At 33.9% G+C, this 26,309-nt stretch overlaps 1 protein-coding gene across 1 annotated transcript; it reads left to right on the top strand.

The window, feature by feature from the left end:
* Positions 1-511: 511 nt before the first annotated feature.
* On the top strand, positions 512-25,103 carry LOC100922070 (alcohol dehydrogenase 1). The gene is made up of 9 exons (XM_031941852.1): positions 512-641; positions 2,810-2,911; positions 6,831-6,969; positions 8,945-9,032; positions 9,136-9,355; positions 9,545-9,805; positions 10,226-10,361; positions 20,849-20,987; positions 25,067-25,103. The coding sequence occupies exons 1-9, from the start codon at positions 603-605 to the stop codon at positions 25,089-25,091; spliced, it is 1,149 nt and encodes a 382-aa protein (XP_031797712.1). The 5' UTR covers positions 512-602; the 3' UTR covers positions 25,092-25,103.
* Positions 25,104-26,309: the final 1,206 nt, after the last annotated feature.

Genomic DNA, 26,309 nt, shown 5'->3' with positions numbered 1-26,309 from the left:
CAAGGTACAAAATGTTTTATAAATGTTTTTCTAATTCACACATTTTCTTTGTTCATTATATACTTTACCTATCCTATCTTAAATCATATATAAATTAAATCATAGCATATCATATATCTAAAACTACAAAAGACCACTGAGGCCATTTAATCTAACACTTATTTTACAGAAAGGAAAACTGAGGCATGGGTCGTTGAGGTGAATTTTCTAAAGTTACATTAGTATTGAGTACTAGAGGTGGAATTAAATCTTCTGACTCCAGAACCAGTGATCTTTCCAATAATGTCTCTCTTGTTCCATTTAAAAAAAACTCTTCCTCATTCTCTTTTTTCTCCCTTCATTAGCTTCCCTTACATTCCCTCTTACTCTTAAGCTAGAAAATCCCTACCATTTCCTTCCCTCTTCCTCCTTTCTGATTTATTTATGTCTCCTCTATGATGCCTTTCATTATTCTCTCATCTTCTTATCTCTTGATATTCTCACTTATTTATGAGCATACAATTATGCAATAAATTAAGGAACTATAAATACAGAGAATGTTTTCTTCTCAGCAAGAGGGGGAAAAGATTTCTATTTTTCTCTGGTACTTCTGAGGCAGAAAAATGAGTCAAGCCAAATTTTCTACAGAAACTGCTGGCAAGGTGAGTGGAAAGTTTATTTCTTGAAATACATTCTCATATTTCAGTTTTATAGATAAAGTGCACAGAGAAATGTGTTCTCATTAACTGGAGAACTTTATTAAGTAAAATGTTATTTTACTTGTATATGAAAGAATTACTTATTTATATATTGCTATATTCCTGATCATTTTTGTAATTCAACTTATTATAAAATGTGTTTTACTGAAATAAAAGTTCTTGCTACTGAAAGAAATAATTATTTTTGGGCTCCTACTCTATTCCAATCAATGTAAATCAATCTGATAGAATCATTTCAAAGTTCTGTATACAGGGCCCTAGAACTGTGAACTGCAAATTCTAAGTTTACTTGCTTAACTATAGAAAATTAATTAAAGGCCCTCCACCCATGTTTTGCCTTGTGATGATGACCACATCCAGTGGCAGAGGTGACAACTACATGGAAATTCCCCCAAAATATTTTTGTACCTCCAGATCAATCACTTATCCAATAGAAGCAGATGACTATTTTATGACGGCTTAGGTCATTGACTGTTAAAATTTGTAACATTTCTTCTTGCCCAAATGAAGAAGAAGCCGGTCTACCTTATATGGAGATATCCCTTGCTTTATCCAACTTGTGATCTTGCTGATATATTGCTTATTTTAGCTTATGTGTCATATGTCAATCAATGAAATAATTCTGTATTTGGAAAAGCTGTTCTGGATTGACTGGACATTTAGCCCTATAAAAATAAGGCTCTGGAAGGAGGAGGCATCTCAGATCATGAGGAAGATCTAAGGTCCACTTGATTGGAGGGACCCTTGAATAAAGTGCCATTGACTCAGATCTCTGTGTCAGTCTCTCTTCTAGGTGGGCTAATTTTAATCTCCACACTACTCAGAGAAACCATTCGGTAAATCCTTTGAATAATTTTTTTTAATCTAATCATCTCTAATATGTATTAAGGTCATGAGAGACTACTTAGAGGGCTAGCTCTGGAGTCAGAAATACCTGGGTTCAAGCCCTACCATACATAGTAGTGGTGCATCTAAGGACGAATCACTTAATTTCTTACAACTACAGGCAAGGTAGAACAGAAGGAATATTGGCTTTGCAATCAGAGAGCTGTGGTGTCAAATCCTGCCTTTGTCGCTTGCTACTTTTATGACCTTGAACCCGATCTCATTTTCCTGATCTGAAAAATAAAGTATTAGATTAGAAATTTGAATTAATGACTTCAAATGTAAAGCAGAACAGTTACTGATCTGTATTGGTGAAAGGAATTTTCATATTAGAAGTTACCTATAGTGATAAAATCCCAAGTCCAATCACTCTCACCAAGACATTTCTTAGTTATAAGCAAGTTTGGTAATAAATTTAGGAACAATTCTTACTAACGCAGGAAAGCATCACAAATGATACTGTGCCCACATAAAAAATGAAGGAAATACAAAACTCTTTTCTCAAATGGAGAAAATATTTTTAATTTTATGATTGTACTTTGGTGATGAATTCCTATCTTCTTACTTTTAGAACAGAATAAGAGACTCTCAACACTATGGTTATGAGGCATGTGAACAGGAATTGGGATTAACACTTCACAAAATAACTGAGCCTGAGAAAGATGAGTGACATGTCCAAGGTAATTTAACATAGAAATGGTTGAGGCAGGGCATAAAATCAGGTTGTTGAAATATATGAAAAACCATCAACCTGAACAAAATTCCATCCTGCCACAAGTGTAGAAAGAAATCCATGTTCTAAATGATGTACCTAGGCTACTTTAATTATATATTGTGTATTCAGTGGTGTAATGGATAAGAGTATGGAACTGAAGCTAGGAGGGCTTGAATTCAAATCATGTTGCCCTCTATCAGCCTCAGTTTCCTCATCTGTAAAATGAGGATAATAGGAACACCTCTCTCCCAGAATTATTGTGGGGATCAAATAAGAGATTACCTGTAAAACACTTAGCACAATATATGTCCCATTACTATGCAACTTCATAACTACTTGTTTCCTTCCTTCAGATCTTTATTTTTATATTTGTCCAAAATGTACAAATTAGAAAACCATCCTCGGTTTGAAAAGATAGCAAAAGAGACAGCCAGGATGTCTTTAGTAAAAGGGATGTCAAACATAATTTCAATTTATATCAGGAGTTTGTTCTAGTTAATTAATTTGACAGGTTATCACATGCAGAGCAGCCATTGCCTGGACAAGTAATGCTCCCTTGTCTATTGAGGAAGTGGAAGTCGATCCACCAAAGGCTGGAGAGGTTCGAATCAAGGTAAATTTGATATTTATGATTATCTTCTAATGATTATAAATTCAATACAAATTCCTACATTAGGAATGAAGATTTTGAACTTTTAGTTTTCTTTCTTTCTTTTTTTTTCTTTTCTTTTCTTTTCTTTTCTTTTCTTTTCTTTTCTTTTCTTTTTTTTCTGAGATAATTGGGATTAAGTGACTTGCCCAGAGGGTCACACAGCTAGGAAGTGTTAAGTGTCTGCTGAGACCAGATTTGAATTCAGGTCTTCCTGATTTCAGGGCTGGTGCTCTATCTACTGTGCCACCTCGCTGCCCCTGATGTTTTAGTTTTCTATATACATTTTTTCCATTTTTTTCAAAATTTCAGGAAACTTCCTATCTCTTTAAACTGCCTCCCTGAGGTCTTCCCTCTGCAGCTAACTGATGTAAATTCTTTGTCATTAAACAGGATTGGGTTCAGCATTCTTTTAGCCAGTCAGGAGTTGCATCCTATGCACACCATGAAGCCCAGGGTCATTTTCTAGGGCACTACCCAAAGAGATATTTTATGCAAATTCAATCTAAATATATCATCTTTCTGAGTTCAAATCGAGTCTAAGAAGACACTGGGCAAGTCACTTAACCCTATTTGCCTCAGGTCCCTTGATGCAAAATGAATTGGAGAAGGAAATGGAAAATTACTCTACTTTCTCTGTCAAGAAAACCTCAAATGGGGTCAAGAAATGGTGGACATGATTTTTTTCTTTTTTTTAAAAAAGTTAATAATAATAATAATAATACCTTTTCATCCTTCAAAATACATGCAAAAATAGCTCCCAACACAAGATGGACATGATTAAAACTCATGAAGAATAGACATGATCAAGGTTTCTGTGTGTTAAACTTGCTACTTGTTCATTAAATATAGAGCTGATCTTGAAGACAGAAAGACAAGATTCAAGCTGAAACTCTGACACAGTTTGAATCTGTGACTCTGAGTAAATTCTAAGGAACTCTCTAAGATTATAAATTATGCAGAAGGTATTAACTAGCACTGGCAGTGGGAGTTTCACCATCCTGGAGTCTGCTATAACACAGGTCTATTTCCTATCTTGAATCTCTTACTTCATCATTTATACTAGCCATTTTTCATCAAAATGGAATAGTTACCATAGAAATCACAGACATATAAGTAATAAATGCTGAAGGGGGACAGGAAGTTGGGTGGATTTTGATTAGCAAAAGTTAATTAGATATTTGAATATCTGGAATTCAATTTCTAGAGTTTTCAGTTTCTCTTCCAATAAAGCAGAGGTTCTTATCCTGGGTCTGGCCCATTAGATACGTTTCAATTGGTCTATGAACATGGAGAGACGGAAAAAAATACATGTTTATTTTCCTAAGTTCCAACTGAAATTTAGCATTTTCTTCAATTATTTAAAAACATTTTTCACAGATGTGGTTCATTGTTTTCACTAGATTGCTAAAAATGGAGTTTAAAACTCTTGAAAAATTAAAAGTCATGATTTACATAATGTGAACAATCATTATTAAATAATTTTAAAAGGCTTTAGGGCCTATTTAGCACAAATGTAATATATATATGTATATATATATATTACATTTGTGATATAAAAATATATATCTTTCTGGTACCTTTTGGGGAATGAATTTGAAAACCATCCTTGTGGGCTCTCCCTTCAAAGATATAAATTACAATCTGTGTCTGTCCTATGCAATGTTCCTATATCTTCCCATAAAATATCCATCAATTTTGCCATGCTCCAAGCTTGGATTGCCTACTGTCTTTTACCTCAGCTTCTATTTATGTGCTGTAGAAATGATGAAACTGCTCATTGGGTCCACCACAAATTTGTGCTAGCTAATCTCAACTGAGTGTTCACCATGGTAAGGCATTCCATCCTAATTAATTCAGTCTACCCACCACAATAACTATTTCAAACTATTTCATGCTTCCTAAAACCTCCTATCCTCTCAGCTGAAAACTTTGTCTCCTATTCAAATAAAATATTTGAAGCCATTTGCCAAAACTTCTCTTTTCTTCCTTCCTTTTCATTTCACAACATTTGGATGTCTCTACCCACTAACTCCTCCTTCATTCCAATTTCTCATAAAAAGTAACCTTTCTATTGCCAAGTCAAACTTCTATACATGTGCTCTTAAACCCTATCAGTAGGCCATCTTCTCCAGTAAATTGCCCCTTCTGTAATCCTCATTTTTTTCCCAACTCATTCCCAATCTATTCTTCCCAACTACTGCTTACAAACATGCCCATGTTTCCATTATCCTTAAAAAAAACAAACCATCTCTCCCTAGATCCTATTAATCACACTATATATTGTCCTAGATCATTCCTTCTTTTTATAGCTAAATTCCTTGGGAAAAGCCATTTATAATCCTGTTATAGTAATCATAAGGATTCAGTATCAGCTTATCTGAGCAATTATAGCATTTTTACTAATGACCTGAATGAACACATAAATGTAATAACTTATCATATTTTCAGATAACACAACAGCAATGATAAATAACACACCGAATGACAGAATAAGAATGCGAAAATAAATCTTGATAACCTGAAACATTGAGCTTCAATCCAAATTTTTTTTAATTCAATAGGTATAAATGTAAAGTTTAACAATTGAGTTCAAAAAACCAATTCAGAAGCACAAGATAGATGGGACAAAGCTAAAAAGTCATTTGTATGAAAAAATCTGAGAACTTCAATGAACTTCAAGCTCAAAATTATTCAAAAAATATGACATGGCAGCTGAAAAATCCACTTCAATCTTAGGCTACAATGAGAGACAGAGTATCCATGATCATGGAAATGAAGTGAGAGTACTCTGCCCTGGTTTGACCATTTTTGAAGTAATATGTTCAGTTTTGAGTGCCTCACTTCAGGAATGGCATGGATATGGAACAGCAAAAGGGAAGGAGATTCAGGATTGTGAGTTCATGTCATGTGATGATCAGTTGAAGATATTTAGAGAAGAAAAGATTTGGAAGAATTGCAGGAGGATTTCAGGTATTTGGAGGGATTTTCCATGAAAGAGAAATTAGATTTATTCTGTTTGCCTCATGGATGTATACTCTGGCTTACTATTAAAGGTAAGCATTCTGAGTTATACGTTTAGACACTGCAGCCATATAGGATGCCTTGCACTATAAGTAATTCAGCAAGCATTTATTAAGCATCTACTATGAGGACATGCAGGGCCATTAGACGGTGAAACAGAAAGAGTACCGTGCCCAGAATCAGGAAACCTGAGTTCAAATCCAACCACAGACACTTACAAGTTGTGTGATCCTGAGCAAATCACTTCACCCTGTTAGCCTCAGTTTTCTCATCTATAAAATGAACTCAAGAAAGAAATGGTAAACTACCCCAGGATGTTTGCCAAGAAAATCTAAAATGGGGTCATGAAGAATTAGACATGATTCAATAACATGGCAGGATTGGTGAGGGAAGAAGAATATGGAATATGTTATATCAGCCATAATATGCTTTAAATCACATTTGTCTGATAAACCTAAGCGTGTCAACCAAGGGGTCAGAGAAAATATAGAAAATTTATCAGAACTAAAATAGATTATAGCGGATTTTCAAATACTAGGATTTGGGTGTTTTTTTTAAAGAAAATCTCTCTTTAGAAACATACTTTCTTAGCTTTCTTTGCTTATATCTCTAGCAAGACGGAAAACAATCATCAGAGGAAAACTGGATCATCTAGCCGGCCCTGACTCAGCAGTTTTATAAACAAAGATTCTGATATATACAGAGAATTTAAAAAGAGAATTATATATAAGAAACTTTGAACTTCTATTTTACAATGAAATTTTACAATTTTCAAATATATACTATACTAGATTTCAGTGAACCTCTGATAACATAGAAACTATTCCACCCTGTTTGATGTCATTTAATTGCTATGCAGGTTATATCTTCAGGGATTTGTGGTTCAGATAATCACATACTAGATGGAACATTCAAAACGCCTTTACCTGCAATTTTGGGACACGAAGGAGCTGGAATAGTAGAAAGCATTGGAGAAGATGTGAACAGTGTGAAACCAGGTGAGGGTGGAACTCAAAATGGTATTTGATGACTATCTTATCCTTTTGACCACTCAACAAAAACAATAAAATTCTCTACAAAAAGAAAAGCAATTTTGAAGTAGATTCACATATTACAAGTAGATGCAGAACTAAAAGGAACTTAGATTACTAGATTGCCAAATCCTCTGTTAGAATTAAAACTTTCCCAAGTTTATAAAAATTCTTCTCTCTTAGTTTTGATCTTATGCTTGAAAAACCTTTCTTGATTTGATTTGGTTGTTGTCCTTCATTCACAAAGAAGATCAAATTGACGTCTCTGTTAGAGACGAGTTAGTATGTCTGAATGTGACTGATCAGACCAATACAAGTTTGGAATGCTCTTTCACAGATCAGACACAAATAGTCCCTATGAATATTTGGGGTGGATTCTCCATCTCTCTGCTTTACTCATAGAGTACAGCACCTTCTCTGAAGAGGGCTCATCACTCTGGGAGATCCTGGGTCAATGTATCCCATGTCATATAATAAATTCTAAAGTTCTTTTTTTTTATATTATAGTTTTTTAATTTACAAGTTATATGCATGAGTAATTTTTCAGCATTGACAATTGCAAAACCTTTTGTTCCAATTTTTCCCCTCCTTCCCCCCACTCCCCCAGATGGCAGGTTGACCAATACATGTTAAATATGTTGAAGTATAAGTTAAATACAATATATGTATACATGTCCATACAGCTATTTTGCTGTATAAAAAGAATCGGACTTTGAAATAGTGTACAATTAGCCTGTGGAGGAAATCAAAAATGCAGGCGGACAAAAAATAGAGGGATAATTCCAAAATTCTTAAGAGAAGCCTTAAGAATGTTTTTGTATTGCTTTTTCTGACTACCTTGTAAACACTTGCCATGTGTGACTTCTCCATAAAAAAGTATTAGTACATTAATTTCATGATGGCATGCTTGCCCATGTTTTAGATAATGGATAATGTTCTTGAGCTTTCCAAGTCACCAATGGAGTGAAACAAGGCTGTGTGCTTGCTCCCATGCTTTTTAACATGAAGTTTTCAGTCAATGAGGACAGAGAACCTTTCTTGACTAAAACCGACCTGAATGTAATTTCTCTAGATACAAAAACTGGGTTATTCAGACAAAGAGCCAGAAAAAGGACTATCTGCCTGTGGTTGTGTCAGTAAATAATGGAAGAAACAGGCAGATGATTTGAATTATTAAGTGAAGGGAATGGCACCCAAATCAAGGTACACTCTGTGATTCTCACTTCTGGATGCCAGGGAAAGCCTGTGGAAGGTTAGGAAGCATGTAATGGTAGCTAGGTGGCCCAGTGGAGAGAGTGCTAGACATGAAGCCAAAAAGACTTGAATTCAAATCCAGTTTCAGACTCTTAGCTATATGACTGAGCAAGTCACTTAACCTTTGTCTGCCTCAGTTTCCTCAATTATAAAATGGGAATGATGAGCCCAGGTTTTATGTGCAGATAAAATGAGAAAATATTTTGTCAAGAGCTGAGAACAATGTCTGTCATATATTTGGTAAGTACCTAAAAAATGACTGTACCTTTCCCTTTCCTAAATGTGCTATAGATGGAAATAACTTGAGACTTGCCTGATATTAAAAGATCAAAAGTTGTGATCTCCTTCAAGTGAAACCATGCTTAGTGCCACCGAGTGTGGGCAGCTCCTGGTGCCTATCTTCAGGAGAAACCAAAACCAGAATTTTTTAGGTCCTTCTAGCTGCAGCAATAAAGGGCATTCTGGAATATCCTCCTAGTTCTCTGTGCTTGGTTTAGGCTTTCAAAATGACTATTATCTCTCAGGTCTACCTACCCTTTGTAACTGTTTCATTCCAATTTTGTGAGTTATTTTTTTATGAAATCTGACCTATACAATTTGATTAATTATTTTCTCACTTTATGTTTATGCTATTCAGTTTTTCTCTCCATACAGTATAAGGACCATTTTCTTCTGTTTCCTCCCTTAGGAGATAAAGTCTTATTAATTGCTTTACCTCAATGCAGAAAATGTGACTCCTGCTTACATGCCAAAGGCAATTGCTGCCTGAAGGAAGAGTAAGTGCCCTTATATCACTGATTTTGCTTACATTTTTACCTAGAGCTAATGGGTCTCATTTATCTTTGTGTGGATCTGTATCTGTCTGTCTCCATGGACTAGTATCTTTTCTCCATTTGGACTGATGCTTGATGGTACCACCAGATTTACATGCAAAGGAAGAAAAGTGCATAATATTTTGGGAACAAGCACATTCACTGAATACACCGTGATGCATGAGATTTCAGTAGTAAAAATTGATGATGATGCACCCATGGAGAATGTTTGTATATTAGCCTGTGGATTCCCCACAGGCTATGGAGCTGCTGTTAATGCTGCACAGGTGAGCATGTGTTGATGGGTAGTTCAATAAACAAAGATTTTCCCTGATGAATGATTGAATCAGCCAAAATGGTTGTACAAGTACCTTGTAAAGACTCAGGCAGATTGTGTAGAATATTTCTCCTATTTTGATAGTGCAGGTTTATTCAGCCCTAAAGTCTCACTAGGAGTTTGTGTTCTTCATGTACAGGTGACTCCTGGTTCTACCTGTGTTGTCTTTGGACTTGGAGGTGTTGGCTCTGCGGTTGTTCTTGGGTGCAAAGCAGCTGGTGCTTCCAGGATCATTGGCATTGACATCAATGAAAGGAAATTTGAAAAGGCAAAAGCTCTTGGGGTCACTGATTGCCTTAATCCTCAAAAATTCAAAAAGCCCATCCAGCAGGTGATAATGGAAATGACTGAATTTGGTGCTGACTTTACCTTTGAGGCTATTGGGACCATCGACACTATGGTATGTTATCTGTGGGCACAGAAAGAATGTGTTTTACATCAGTAAGTAGCTCTGTATTAAATGAATTTAACCTTACCAAAAAATACTTAAAACTTAAAAGACAGCTAATACATATGGGAAGTTACCTTACCTTCAATGTCCTATATAGCAGAATGTTTTAAGTCACATATTGTACTCAGTGATATAGCATTAGAGTACACAGACACTAAACAGGGAAGGTACTTAAACTACTTCATGTGACACATTATTCTGATTAAGAAATAGGAGTTTATGATCCTATCTCATGTGGCTCAAATTAATATGATCAATGCTTCAACTAAACATTAATTCTACTGGTTCTCTTGGTAGTAAGCTTCACAGTGAAACACTATGTGACAGAAGTATAACTGAAGGACTCACAATTGTATTCTTAACACTTAGGTTGCTGCTCTGGAATCCTGCAACATGAGCTATGGGGTCTGTGTAATTATTGGAGTAGCACCAGCAAAATCCCAGCTCTCTTTTGACCCAATGAAGCTACTGTCTGGCCGGACCTTGAAAGGGAGCTTGATAGGAGGTAGGAAGAAAACTTGAAAGGACTAGGGGTTTTAACTCTAACAAATACTTCTGAATTTTTCAGAAACATTGGGACATACAAATATGGCAGTTAATATTTATAGAATAAGAGAGAAGAATAAAGTCACTCAATGAATTAGTCATATCTTTGTTGAGCATCTATTATGTACCAGGTATGTACTAGGTAGTGATACAGAAAAAGTCAATATAGAGAAAGCTAAAAGTATTTCCATTCCATTTCTAAAATCAGGGGTGTGCCAGAACCAGCTCACAAAAGCTTAAATTTTCAGTGCAAGCATTTACACCTCTGAAATTGGCAAATGTTAAAAAACAGAAATTCTTTATTTATTGTTTTGTTTATTTTTAGGCTTGAGAAAATAATAAATAACATTTAAAATAGGCAGATCGAACTTAAAATTGTGTCCTGTAAACATTTTTTGGTAGAGTCAGTTATTAAGCATTTATGAGTACATCCCTGACTAATAAGATAGAGTGGCAGATTTATAAATATTGATTAATATTATTTGCAACTAAAAACTGATCATTATCATGAAAGGCTATTATTCATAAATAAATCAATTCAAAAGTATTTATTCCAGAAGACAAAGGAATGAGGATCATAACCAGGAAAATATAACCTACAAAACTGTATATTCAAGGAAATACAGAATTCCAAGCATTCCTGATGAAAAAAACTGGAGAAGAGAAGATGGCAGCATAAAGGCAAGGATTTACCTGAGCTTTCCCCCAAATCCCTCCAAATACTTTAAAATAATGACTCAAAACAAATTCTAGAGCATAAAAACTCACAAAAATGTAGTGAAACTATTTTCCACTCTAGGAAAAATTGGAAAGTTGGCAAAAAAGGTTTGTCCAATCAGGGTAAAAGTAGAGTACAGTACAATGCAGGCCACATAAGCATAGCCTTGGCCCCAGAAAACCAGGAGAAGGCCTTGATTACAATCCTAGATGGCAGTTTCAGGATGAGAAAGAACACTAGCATACCAGAGTTCACAGCAACAGTGGAGTACAAATGCTCCTCAGTTTTAGGGCTGAAAAGAATGCTTGTGATCTCTCACAAACCAAAGCTCAAGCCAGGAGATTAGTAAACAAACCTTTCCATATAACATACCACCTTGGAAGAACTGAAAATTTACAGATCCCAAGAAGTATCTCGGAAAACAGCTGCAAAAAAAACAAAACAAACAAACAAAAAACCTCCTGAAGCTTGAAACAGTACATCCTCTAACCTAGAAGCAGAATCCTACTTTAACAAAGAGTTAATAGTCAAATCATAGACTAGGGAAATTAGCAAACAACAAAAAAAGATTCTGAGCATAGAAAGTTACTATGATGACAAGGAAGATCAAAACATACACTCAGAAGATAATAAATTCAAAGCTCCTATATCTAAAGCCTCCCAAAAAAAAATGTGAATTGGTCTCAGGCCAGGGAAGTGTTTAAAAAGGATTTTGAAAATCAAGTAAGAAAGAAAAAGGAAAAATTGACAAGAAAAATAAGAGTGCTGCAAGTAAATCATAAATACAAATCAACAGCTTGCTAAAGAAGACACACACACACACAAAACCTGAAGAAAACAACACCTTAAAAAAGAGAATAAGCCAAATGGCAAAGGAAACACAAAAAACCATTGAGGAAAAAAATCCCTTAAAAAGCAAAATTGACCAAGTAGAACTAGTGACAAAAAAATTCACTGAAGAAAATAACTCCTTAAAAAAGTTGAATTAGCCAAATAGGAAAAAATTCACTAAAGAAATCAATTTCTTTAAAAGCAGAATTGTACAAATGGAAAAGAAGGTACAAAAGTTCAGTGAAGAAAATAATTTCTTAAAAATTAGAATTGTACAAATGAGAACTAATGATTTCATGAAAAATCAAGAAAATCAAACAAAACCAAAATAATAAAAAAATAGAAGATAATGTAAAATAACTTAATGGGAAATAGATCTAGAATTGATAAGTTTTAAATTATTTAATTACCTAAAAATCATAATCAAAAAAAGGACCTCAAGGGGCAGCTAGGAGACACAATGGATAGGGTACCAGCCCTGAAAACAGGAGTACCTGAGTTCAAATCTGATCTCATACACTTAACATTTTCTAGCTGTATGATCCTGGGTAAGTTACTTAATCCCAGTTGCCTCAGGAAAAAAAAAAAAAAAAAAAAAAAGGACCTCTACATCATCTTTATTGTCAAGGAAAATTGCCCTGATATTCTAGAACTACAGATTTAAGTAGAAATTGAAAGAATCCACTGATCACCTCCTGAATGAGATGCCAAAATGAAAACTCCCAGAAATATAATAGCCAAATTCCAGATCTTCCAGATCAAGGAAAAAATATTTCAAGCAGCCAAAAAGAACAAATTCAAATATGGTGAAGTCACAGTCAAGAAAACATAAGTTTTAGTAGCTTCTGCATTAAAAAAAACTGGCAGGCTTAGAATATGATATTTTGGAGGGCAAAGGAGCTAGGATTATAGTCAACAATCACCTATCGAGCAAAATTGAGTATAATCCTCAAGGGGGTAAAGAAAGGGAGAAATAAAGAACTTCAAGCCTTCTTGATGAAAAATCCAGAACTTAATAGAAAATTTAGCTTTCAAATACAAACTCTTGAGAAGCATAAAAAAGAAAACAGGAAAAGGAAAATCATAAGGAACTTTAAATAGTTAAACTGTTTACATTCCTTCATGGGAGGATGATACTTGTAAAATAAGAATTTTTTCCTTATTATGGCAGTTTGAAGTATATATAGACTGACAAGTGCTATTTGAATTGAAGGGTATTGAGATCCTTTTACTCAATAATCGCTAACCAATCCTAATTCCCAGGCCTGTTCAGAGAAATCTCTGGTAAATATAATATCAAATCTTACCTCTATTTTGAGGTCTCCAAAGTCCTCCGGCTGCTATCTAATACGGACGCAGTTTGAGCACAACAGAGCACCGGAGAGTTTATGGCAAACAAGCTCAGACTTTATTCATGTGGTTTACACCTCAATTTTACGACCTCCTGCACTCTTAGTACCTCTCCCCAAGCCAAGCTCCAGGTGGAAGAGAGAGAGAAAGAGAAGGAGAGAGAAGGAGAGAGAAGGAGAGAGAAGGAGAGAGAAAGAGAGAGAAAGAGAGAGAAAGAGAGAGAAAGAGAGAGAAAGAGAGAGAAAGAGAGAGAGAGAGAGAGAGAGAGAGAGAGAGAGAGCGCTTCCTCCCTGAGCCTATATTCGGTCTATGAGGTCACAGGCACAAGCCAATCTATGATGATTACCTCCCGAACTTGACGAGATCTCAAGAGTGAGATTTTGGGATTCCTACCATGACTGGAGGTCCCACCCATGAAGGAAGTCCCTAAGTATTCAACTCCAATCACATTCGGGGACCTTGGCCTACTCCATCTCAACTGTGCTTGCCTGACCTTTCCAATGGATCCTTACAAAGGGACAATATCTAAAGAAAATAAAATTAAGGGATGAAAGAAGAATGTACTGGGAGAAAGGAAAAGGGAAAAGTAGAATGGAGTAGAATGTCACATAGAAAAGAGGTAAGAAAAAGTTTTTACAGTACAAGAGAAGAGGGAGAGAAAAGAATGAGTGAACCTTACTATCATCAGAATTGGTTCAAAAATGGAATAACACACAGTCAATTGGGTAGAGAAATCTATATTACCCTTTAAAATAGTACAAGAGAAAAGAGATAAGTAGGGCCAAGGGAAATAGAAAAGAGAGTAGATTTCAGAAGACAGTAGTTAGAAGCAAAACATTTGAGGACTTGTGAAAGGAAAGTGTGAAAGGAGACAAAGAATTAAAGAAACAGAAACAAAATAGTTAGCGAAAGTAATTGTAAAAAAAAAAAATTGAAGCAAGTTTCTTTAAGGCTTTATTTCTCAAACATGGATAACTGAATCAAAATAACAGTCATTCCCCAACTGACAAATGATCAAAAGATATGAACAGTTTTCAGATGAAATAATTGTAACTATATGTGGTCATATGAAAAAATATTCTAACTCACTAGTGATTGGAGAACTGCAAATTAAAACAATTTTGATGGGACAGAAAAAGAAAATGACCAATATTGGAGAAGATGTGGGGAAAATGAGACATTAAAGCATTGTTTAGTTAGAGTTATGCACTGATTCAATCATTCTATAGAGCAATTTGGAGCTATTCTCAAAGGTTTATGAAACCATGCATAACCTTTCACCTACCATTACTAGATCTCTATCTCAAAATCATTATTTTTAAAAACTGATCATCGCACAATTTTGCTATTGCTGCGTACAATATTTTCCTGGTTCTGCTCATTTCACTCACCATTAGTTCATGTAAATCTTTCCAGGCCTTCCTAAAATCAGCCTGTTCATCATTTTTTATAGAACAATAACATTCCATTATTTCCATATACTATTACTTATTCAGTCATTCCCCAACTAATGGACATCTACTCATTTTCCAATTCTTTTTTTACTACAAAATTGATAAGCTTTTCTTTATTTTTTCATAAAAGCAACTCTTAGTTTTAGTTTAATAGTTTAATTAGTTTAATAGTTTTCTTACTTTCAATGTTATTAATCTCTCCTTTGATTTTTAACGTTTCTAATTTGGCATTTAATTGGGATTCTTAATTTGTTCTTTTTTTAGCTTTTTTAGTTGCATGGCCAATTTATTGATCTCTTTCTCTACTTTATTTATGAAATGATTTAGAAATGTAAAATGTCCCCTACAAATAGCTTTGGTTGCATCCCATAGGTTTTCTATGTTGTCTCATTATTGTCATTCTCTTAGATGAAATTGTTAATTGTTTCTATGATTAGTCATTTGATCCATTCATTCTTTAGAATTAGATTATTTAATTTCCAGTTGGCTTTTAGTATATCTTTCCCTAGCCCTTTGTTGAATGTAATTTTTACTGTATCATGATCTGAAAAGGAAGCATTAACTATGTCTGCCTTTCTGCATTTGATTGTGAGATTTTTGTGCCCTAATACATGGTCAGTTTTTGTGCAAATGTTGTGTATATTGCTGAAAAAGACATATTTCCTTCTGTTCCTATTCATTTTCTCTAGAGAGCTAATCATATTTAAATTTTCTAAGATTCTATTAACCTCCCTAGTTTCTTTCTTGTTTATTTTATGGTTAGATTTATCTAATTCTGAGAGGGAAACGTTGAGATCCCCTACTAGTAGAGTTTTGATGTCTATTTCTCTAATTGGCTTAACTTCTTTTCTAAGAATTTGGATGCTATATCACTTGGTGCATATATGTTTAAGTACTGATATTACTTCATTGTCTATGATACCCTTTAACAAGATGTGGTTTCCTTTCTTATCTCTTTTAATTAGACCTATTTTTGCTTTTGCTTTATCTGAAATAAAAATTGCTACACTTGATTTTTTTTTTTTGCTTCAGCCAAAGCATAATAAATTCTGCTCCAACTTTTTACCCTTAATGTGTATATATCTCTCTGTTTCAAATGTGTTTCTTGTAAACAATATATATTAGGATTCTGGTTTTTAATCCACTCTTATATCTGTTTCCAGTTTATGAGAGAGTTCATCCATTCACATTCACAGTTATGATTACTATTTCCCTCCTTCCTATTTTCTCCCTTATATAAACATTTTTGTCTCTTTCCACTCTGTCCCTCTTTAGTAGTGTTTTGTTTTTGACTCACCCTGCTCTGAACCTGTCTTCCCTTCTATTATCTCTCTTTAATTCTTTTTCCCCTTTCTCCTGGTGTTTCTGCCCTCCCTTCTATCAAGCCCCTTCCTTTTTTTTTAACCCCTTTCTTCTCTTATTTCCCATATACTCTTCCCTTGCTTCCCTATACAATAAATTTCTATACCCAACTGAATGTTATTCCCTCTTTGAGCCAAAACTGATGAAATTAAACTTCAGATAGTGCTTAACCCTTTCCCTTTTGTGCCTCTTCATGTGATCTAATTTATCCCATTTTACCTCCCCTTTCTATTTCTCCCAGTACAATCCTTTTCCACCTTTTAATGTCATCACATCAGAGTCAGTTACCCTCACATGTAAATTTTGTCTACGCATGTACCCTCTAACTGCCCTAATAAAAGATACAGTTCTCAAGAGTTTACATGTATCATTTTCCCATCTAGGGATGTAACTGGTTTAATCTTTTAAAAGTATGTGTTTTTTTTTTTCTTGTTTACCTTTCTATGCTTCTCTCAAATCCTTTGTCTGAAGATCAAATTTCCTGTTTAGTTCTGATCTTTTTAATAGAAATGATTGAAAGTCCCTTACTTCATTGAAGATCCATCTCTTCTCTTGAAAAATGATACTCAGCCTGAAGTATGAGTCTCAGTCTCAGTCTGAGACTACTCAGTCTCCCCACGTAGTTGATTCTTGTCATAATCCTTGATCCCTTGTCTTCCAGAATATACCGGCTCTTCAGTCCTTTACTATAGAAACTGCCAGATCTTGAGTAATCCTGACTGTGGCTCCTCAAAACCTGAATTGGTTTTGCTTTTTTCAGTAGCTTGCAGTGTTTTTTCCTTGAGATTATGGTTCTGAAGTTTTACAACAATGTTTCTTGGGTTTTTCCTTAAGGGGTCTCTTTCCGAAGGTGATCAATGGATTCTTTCAATAACTATTTTGTCCTCTGGTTCTAGTATTTCAGGGTAGTTTTCCTTGATGATTTCTTGAAGAATGCTATATAGACTCTTTTTTTAGTCATGGCCTTCTAGAAGACAAATAATTTTTAAATTGTCTCTCCTGGATTTACTTTCCAGGTCAGCTATTTTTCTAATAAGGTATTTTACATTTTCTTCCATTTTTCATTCTTTGAAATTTGCTTAATTGACTCTTGATAAAGAGACCCCCTCACTGGACATTTTTTGAGCTGGCCTGACCATCCCTTTCACCCCAATGAGTCTGACCTTTTCTGAAGTCCTTCTTGAGCTTGAGAGTGGTTTCATTCTGTCTCTTCATAGTTTCTATCCTTTCAGACTTTGTTCAAGGGTCTAGTTCCATGTGGTTTTCAAGGGAAATTGAGAAAGCTTGAACAGTTCCCTAGCTTCATTCATCTTGGCTATGCCCCCAGAAGTGAATTACTTCCATCCTCAATGTAGGCAAAGAGTAGGGAAGGAAAAAGAAAGAAATCTGGAATTCAACATTTTTAAATTTTATGCTAAAATTGTTTTTACATGTAACTGGGTAATAATAAAACACTAAATTTTAAATCTAATAAGAAACACACAAAAAGGAAAAAACAGATGAATAGAACATTTGACATTCAAACACAAGACTAAAAATAAGCATAGAAAGGTAAATACAGTAACAAAATCAAAAACTACCCAATAAGTTTACAATGTTTATATTCCTGTACTGGGAAGTTTTATACACACACACACACACACACACACACATGCACCTATATACACATACATACGTGTATGTGATTATATTTGTAGACAGATACATATACATATATATGTGCACATGCATATACATGTACATATATGCATGTACACACAATTACTTTTTATTTTTAAATAGTTTTTTTCAACTACGTGTAAAAACATTCCTTCCCTTTTCCCCTCCCTAAAATATTAAGAAATCTGATATATTATATGATTGGTTTTATATAGGTTTTATGACAAATTTACATAATTGTAAAACCAAAAGGAAAAGCATACACACACACACACACTGAAAATAGTATATTTTAATCTGCATTCAGAATTGTGTTCTCTATCATGAATCCTTCACATACATATAATTTCTAAGAACTTAATGATTATTATACAGAAGGAATCTATATAGACAGAAAGTATGTTTAATTATATTAGAATAGTTTAAAAAATCAAGGAGTGGGCAGCTAGGTGGCACAGTGGATAGAGCATCAGCCCTGAAGTCAGGGAGGACCTGAGTTCAAATCTCAAACACTTAACACTTCTTAACTGTATGACTCTGGGCAAGTCACTTAACCCCAATTGCCTCAGCAAAACAAACAAACAAACAAACAAACAAGGAGTGAATAAGAAAGAAATATTAGGAGGAATGAAAAGGAGAAGAAAATGGGGGGGGGAATTATCTGGTATAAAAAAGTGTGCAAGGAAGAGTATTGATGGTGAGTGGGAAAATGGAGCAGGCTCAACCTCATTCTGCTCATCAGTATTGGTTGAAAGAGGGAAGAATATATATTTGCCTTATCCAGTAGAAAGTAGGAATACAAAAGGATAAAATAAGGAAGAGAGGGGGTGATAAAAGGGAGGCAGATTAAAAGAGGCACTAGTCAGGGACAAAACAGACTTTTGAGGAGGAACAGAGTAAAGAGAGAGAGAAGGATAAAGAACAAAAAAGAACAGAAGGAAATACAAATCATAAACATGAATATAAATGGGATGGACATTCATAAAATGTAAACAAATAGCAGAATAGACTAGAAACCAGAATCCAGCCACATGTTGTTGACAGGAGACATGCTTGAAAAAGAAAGACACATATAGAGAGTTAAAATAAAAGGCTGAAGTAAAATCTATTCTGCTTTAGCTGAAGTAAAAAAAAAAAGTCAGAGGTTGAAATCATGATCTCAGACAAAGCAACAACAAAAACAAAGCTAATTAAAAGAGAAAATCAAGGGAACTACATTTTCCTAAACTGTATCATCAACCAGGGTTTCTTAAAGTTTTTCTACTCAAAAAGCCTTGGTATGATTTGTGTGTGTGTGTGTGTGTGTGTGTATTATATTATATTGTATATGATATATTGTATATATTATACATGTATACATAATATACACATGCATATATATACAAATCAAACATTTATTGATAACAAACCATAATTTTGCAACCCCCACATTCAGTTATATGACCCCATATGTGGTCATTTAACAAGCTTTACCTTAGACAATGAAGTAATATTAAAATCTGTTTCTCTGATAAAGGCTAGGTTTATACCTCCAAAAAGATTAAAGGAAAAGGCCCTATGTGTACAAATATATTTATAATAACTATTTTTATGGTGGCAAAGAATCGAAAAATTAGGTAATATCCATCAATTGGGGAATGGATGTACTATTTAATTGCAATGGAATGCTACTGTACTACATGACATAATAAAGGGAATAGTTTCAGAAAAACCTGGGAAGACCTCTAAGAACTGATCTAGAGTGAAATGAGAAAACCCAAGAGACCATTGTACACAATAACAATATTGTAATGATAAACTTTGAAAGACTTGGCTACTTTTAATCAATACAATGATGAAAGACAATTCTGCTATTCACCTCCAGAGAGTGGACTAATGAACTCTGAGTACAAATTGAAGTATATATATTTTTTATGTTTTTATTTTTCTTTCTTTTTTATGAAATATGGGTAATATAAAATATGTTTTGCATTATTTTATATGTATAATTTATATATTGTTTGCCTTCTCAAAGTGGTGAAAAAAGCTGAAGGAAGGGAAAGAATTTGGAACTCAAATATTTTTAATTTAAAAAATAACTTTCAAACATTTTTTAAAACATTATTAATATCTGCAGAGAAGTCACAAAGGTTGAAGAAAAAAGAAAAGGACACAATGCAATGAACATTCAGTTTGTAACACATGAATTATGAGCTCTATGCTGTTCAATGCAAATCCTAGCTCAATGCAAGGACCCTATCCCTGTGAACAGGGGAAGTCTGGTTCTTCCTGAAAATTTAACTTTGAAATAAATCAATGGAGGCAAAGGGAGGAGAATAGAAAAAAAAAGAAAGATCACATTCAAGTAGAATGAAGGAAAAGTCTTCATGGATAAGATAGTATTTGAACTAGGTCTTGGAGGATTGTTAAAAATTTCAGCAGGAAGGGATTATAAGGATCTTCTAATCATATAGAACAAAGACAAAATATGAAGAGAGCACAGCGAGGGATCCAATTTGGCTGCAGAGTGAATCTATAGGTGCAATGTGGTAGACATAGCACTGGATTGAGAAGCATGACAATCTGAGTTCAGACCCTCACTCAGATATTTCTGAACTGTTTGTGCCTGGGCAAGTCATTAATCTATTTCCGTCGCAGTTTCTTCATCTGAAAAACGAGAAGATTAGACTCAGTAGATTTTTTCCAGATCTCAATCTATTCTCCTATGATTTATGATCCGAAGGAATTTGAATTAAACTCAAATATCTTTACGGCCTTGAATGACCAGCTCAAGCAGTTGAGCTTTATTTAATAGATAAGAAAAGGTCTTTCAGTCTTTGAGAAGAGGAGAAACATGAACATTCATAGGAATATGAATGGAAAACCATGAGAAGGAAACTCACAAGCCCCATCTAGTGTTTCTTCTAGGCAATTAATTAGCTTCTTGTGTTACCTGGAAAAGATGGAAAGAAGACTCTTACACTACTGTCAAGGGAAATGTCTCTGCTCATTACTTCTATGGTACTGACATTTACTTAATTCATTAGCCTTATTGTTCAAGTACTAGTTTTATCTTTTTTTTTTCCTTCACAGAATATAAAATTAGAGACGATATTCCTTTGTTAGTGGATAATTATATGAAAAAGAAGATTGATGTGGACTCAATGATAACCCATAAACTGCCTTTTGTCAAAATCAATAAAGGATTTGAACTCCTCCGATCAGGAAAATGGTAAGAGCTTTTTTTTGGTTAATTTTGTGCCTGACATTTACATAGAAAAATTACAATGAATATGAAAAATTTTTTGTCATAAAATCCTAAATGAGTTAGGAACAGATGAAGAGAGTGGCCCTGAAGAAGGAATCAGGCAATCATCCACCACCAACTTCACTACTCATTAGTTATGTAATGTAACAAAGCCTATCCTTTCATCTCTCTGCACCTCAGTTTCATCATTTAATATAAAGTCAACATAATAAAACCTATCTAACCTACTTCAGATGGTTCTTTTTGGAGGGTAATTTAATCATTTTATTAATAAGGCCAGCAAGTTATTTATAAAAGGATGGTCATTTTGCCATCTCTTTTAAACCAAAGACAATCATGGACAAACATGTCCATCAAACACTTCATCAAGGGTTTCTAACTAGAGACAATGTGAAAGTAAAAAGGGAAAGATGGTTGACACTTTGACAAAAATCAAAAAGGGCAAGTCACTTTGATAAGTAGACCTTATACATAAATGATACAGAGGGGAGGGGAAATAAATGTCTCCTTTCCTCTAGAAACATCAGATGTGATCTTATGGTTCTGATATGGTCTCAGTTCTTCCCCAGTTCAGATTACTTGTAGAAATTTCCTTCAAAATTGGTCTTCAACTTAAATTTACTTTGGTTATTCCATATCATCTATCTCCATCTCTCTCTATTTCTATATATCTTTTACAAACAGAAATCAGAAGCCAATTTTATAAGATGGATTCTAATACAAAAATAAATTCATTTATAAGTTGCTAGATGTAACTTCAGTTGTAACAAAAGATTCTGGGATGGATACATAAATACACTGAAGAACACAAGTTCCATTAAGTAACCCCATTTTAAAACTGCATATCAAGTAAAGTATTTACAATTAAACAGTTTCAGCTTCTAACTGTTCAAATGAATAAGTCCTTAACAAAAATAGATGTCCAAGATATAGCAAAAAACATTGCACTGATATTCTTTTCCTTAACACAGAACAGTTCTCATATTAATTAAAAAACAGAATATTATGGCTTCGCAAATCTATATATCAGTTGCCCAATTATCCTCATAGCATTGAGAAATTAAAAGATCTTAACCAAAAATATTTAGCTAGTAACAGATGTTAAAAACTAAGCTAAACATTTAATTACTTGTTTGGAATGTATAAGGTACTGAAATCATAGATCAAATAGCTCAGATCTTATATTTGCACCTTACTATATAGAATAATTCAAATGTACTCCCAAAATTACCTTATATAAAAATTTTAATATTATCTTCCTTCTTGTGATTTGTCATGATTATAGAAATTTGCCATAAAAGAATAGGGACATAATAGAAAATGTTCCCTTATTTTGATGTCAATTCCAATTTGCCTCAAGCCGGATGGGATATTTTCCATTCAAGAAATGTCATGTTGGGGAAATTAAGTCAGGAGAATCCCCCCTAAGCTCATGTCAATATTCGTTCTCCCAGCCTTTCCCATAAAAACTCCCACTTATGGTTTATGTATGTAAAACCCCATAGGGTTGCTGGCATCATGGATCATGGTTCAATAGCATGGCTTGATGATCATACCTGGCATAATCAGCTAATCGTCCCATAAGGTCTTAAATAGCAATTTCCAATAATCAGAGTTACAAATAGATTCAGTTCCCAAGGATTACACATCCTAGTATTAACTATAATCTCACAGTGTTAACAGTAAGAGATTCACAGGGAAAAAAAAACACAACTTGATATAACTAAGTTGATACACATTAAGATGCTAATAATACACATTTAGATAATAACAATAGAGTTTGGATGTATACATATAGTCATTCTAAATTGTACATAGAACAGATTTTTGTGGGAAATTATCCATAGTAAAAAAAAAAAATCCACATCATATTTAATTGGACATAAAATCAGATTTCCCATTGGGATGACAATAGATAACTCAAATTCTGAATTAAAAAGAAGCTACCCTAGCCTTCAAGATAACTTTCCTAAGTTTGTTTCCAGAGACAGATAGACACTAGCCTTAGAGCTCAGATATTGTTTTCTTTTTTTTTTTTTTTTTTTTTTTTTTTCCAATTCTGTAATTTTTTTTTTTTTTTTTTTTTTTTTTTTTTTTTTTTTAGAAAACTCTGAAGTTTATTTTTTTCTTTAGGACCAGTGATTTAACTTTCTGGAAAGTCTAAATATATAGCTGTCTGATAGAATTTCTTAATAGTCCTCATTCCAATGACTAACATTTGCTTTCTTGAGAATGGTTCTTCTCCTTTTTCTGTATTGTTGTTGTTGTTTTAACTTTGCAACAGACTTTTCATGTCTGTTGAAGAACACCATTTTAACCAAGACTACTCTGAAGTCTGGGGTTATTTATTAATTGCATCCTTTGGCTTTCCTTCATTGACTAGTCTAATTCTTCTTAGGTATCCAGCTTGAAACTTTCCTCTTCTTGTAGTTAAATATCACAGAGACATATTAAACTTTTCATAGAAACAATTCATTGATAAGCTCCCATAACTTTTTAGCAGTAGCAGCTCTTGTCGCAACAAAGAGGCATCAAGTTAATTATTATACATGGCTATTTCTGGAATATAATCTGGAAAACAAAATAAAGTGTTGAATATAAACTTTTATTTTAATTTCAGATATTGTTTTCATTAAGCTGCTGACTGTAAAACAGTAAATTGGTATTCAGGATCCCAGGGTCTCACTAGTCACAGCAGGTTTGGACATAATTGTTATCCAATCAATATCAAAATAGTTTTTAAACTTAAAAATATTTCTCCATTTAAAGTATTTCCCTTTCTTAAAAAGTTATCCTGATGTTAAAAAAGTATAATCACTAAACTTTTATAAAGTCAATTAGTTAGGAATCTCTCAAATCACAAATCTCTATTCAATATTTCCTAATCATTACAAAATTCCCAATTACTACTTTCCTTTAGCCAAAAAGTGTTTCAGTGGGAAGGATATTAAGTTTTTATAAGCTAAAGAAAAATACAACCAATTAAATTAGTCTTATAACAATAACAAAGTTTCTCAATATGTTTTCTTCTCTTTCTCTTTAACTATCACTTCTTTTTTGTCTTGCTTCTCTTTTAAAGGTTAAAAATAAGTCAAAAGTTGTATTTCTCTCACACCCTTCACCAATATTCCTTATAAAAGAATAATAGCTTTTATAATGTCAATATGTATTTTTTTTAAAAACTGAAACCCTAAAGTGATTACATTCAAGACTAACATATAAAAGCCCTGGCTTCTGTGCAGTTGTGTCCTGATGTCTGATTTTTTTTTTTTTCCGGCAGTGGGGTTGGGGAGGCAGCAAAAATAGTTCAATCTACAAACTTCAGTTTTGGGATCTAATTAAATCTGAATTCATTTAACTTTGTAGTAAAAAAATTTCTTGGCTTTCCTTTATCAGCCCTTGGTATCTTCAGGCTGTTCAGTCTAAATCACTATCAGAATAAAGCTGCAAAAATAAATCATGTTCCTTCATGGAGGAGTCCCAAACTACTGCTTCTGATGTTGCTTCTAACTTTAGACTTCTCAGACTTTCTTCCACATTGCTAGAATCACTGGATCAATAACATTGTCCCTGTAATGTTAATACATTCTGAGATTTAGGCAGCCTATTATAGATACTCTTCAATACAACATACATAGTAGGAAGTTCCCTGACCTCACATTCTTCTATGATATATTATTGATCTGTGCAGAGAATCAACATCAGAGGAAAGAGAATGAAAGGGTTCTTTCCTTCATTGTAAAAGTTAGGTTCAGGTTATTTGTTGCTCTTCCTCAAGTGGAAATGTTGTTGGGAGAAAAATCAGAAATGGAAATTAAGGACAGGGACTATATAGACTACTTCAAAATTCTCTTAATATAATCTGTATTTTATATTACTTTTTTCCTATTAACAAGAATTCATTTTATCTCCTTCCCACCCAGTTGAAAAGAAAAAGAAAACAAAAACCATGTAACAATAATGGACAAGAAAAACAAACATTCAAATTGGCCATGTTGGGAAACATATGGCTAAATAATTATTTTTGTACTTCTGTATTTCAGTATTCGATGTATCCTGTTGTTTTGAGATCTTAGTGGGTAAAAGGGGAATGGAAATGAAGGAAACATCCTTCCTTGCTAAAGTGTCATCCTCTTGAAGACTTCATATTCATCAAAATTGGTGCTGGAAATGTAGTACTTCTTAGAACAGTGGGAAACTACTTCTGAAGATTGTGCTATTAAAAGATGTTTGTTTTAAATGTATATAAAATTGACTCATGGCTTACTCTTAAGGATATGGGCCCAGTCTCACCCATATATTAGATTTGCTTTCTAAAGACAAACATAAATAATGAGAAATAACAGAAGTGAGCTAGCCACTTGATAATTATTCTTTTGTCTATAGCTATCCATGAAACAATAACAAGAATACTAGATGAACCTCACTTTTATGAAGCCTTCTTATATTCTGGGCCAGAGAAATGGAAAAGTGGAGCAGAGCATTGTGAGAATCATATAGCTTTTAGAAACAGTCTAAAATTGAGGAATAAATCTAGTTCTCAGGTGAGACTAATATTCCATCCCTGTGCTGCACCAACTCCTATCACATGGATGTAATTCAGACCTGGGAAATTGCCTCTCATTAGAGAGATTATCCTCCCTTTTCCCTCACTTTTTGGCTCATATAGTTCTTCACCTTAGAATCCAGAGGAAAATTGTTTAAAGTTTAGCTTATGGTTCAGGTCTAGGCCTTCCCAAGTCAAAACTGGATTCAAAATACAAATGAATCGGGGACAGATCATTTAATAATAATGAGACAGATAATTTACACACACACATACAAACACACACACAAAAAAAAAAACCACACACACAAAACACCCTTAAATGCTACCCATAAATACAGCATACATTAAGTGGATTCAGTAACGTAACACATCTACTGTTGTATTTGGCTGGTTGGAAGACTAGTATTTAAACCTCATAAGAATATGGGGCACTTTTATAAGACTGCTAATCACATATTTTACATTTCATCTCAGCTCTTCAATATCTAAACTCTCCAGCTAGTCTTGGGCCAGTACTATGGTCAGTAAATGGCTCTTTCCTTATCACCATTCAGTTTCTTTTTTTTTTTTTTATAATAACTTTTTATTGACAGAATCCATACCAGGGTAATTTTTTTACAACATTATCCCTTGCACTCACTTCTGTTCTAATTTTTCCCCTCTCTCCCTCCACCCCCTCCCCCAGATGACAAGCAGTCCTATATATGTTAAATATGTCACAGTATATCCTAGGTACA

This window comes from Sarcophilus harrisii, chromosome 6, assembly GCF_902635505.1.
Source record: "Sarcophilus harrisii chromosome 6, mSarHar1.11, whole genome shotgun sequence".
NCBI classification, from domain to species: domain Eukaryota; kingdom Metazoa; phylum Chordata; class Mammalia; order Dasyuromorphia; family Dasyuridae; genus Sarcophilus; species Sarcophilus harrisii.
The sequence above is the reverse complement of the archived record's forward strand: the minus strand, read 5'-3'. Positions and strand labels throughout refer to the sequence as shown.

Bases quoted from the DNA above. Each gene is read 5' to 3' on its own strand.
- LOC100922070 (XM_031941852.1), top strand. From the start codon at position 603: ATGAGTCAAGCCAAATTTTCTACAGAAACTGCTGGCAAG. The intron at 642-2,809 runs GTGAGTGGAAAG...TTAATTTGACAG, and splicing joins CTACAGAAACTGCTGGCAAG to GTTATCACATGCAGAGCAGC. The intron at 9,356-9,544 runs GTGAGCATGTGT...CTTCATGTACAG, and splicing joins CTGCTGTTAATGCTGCACAG to GTGACTCCTGGTTCTACCTG.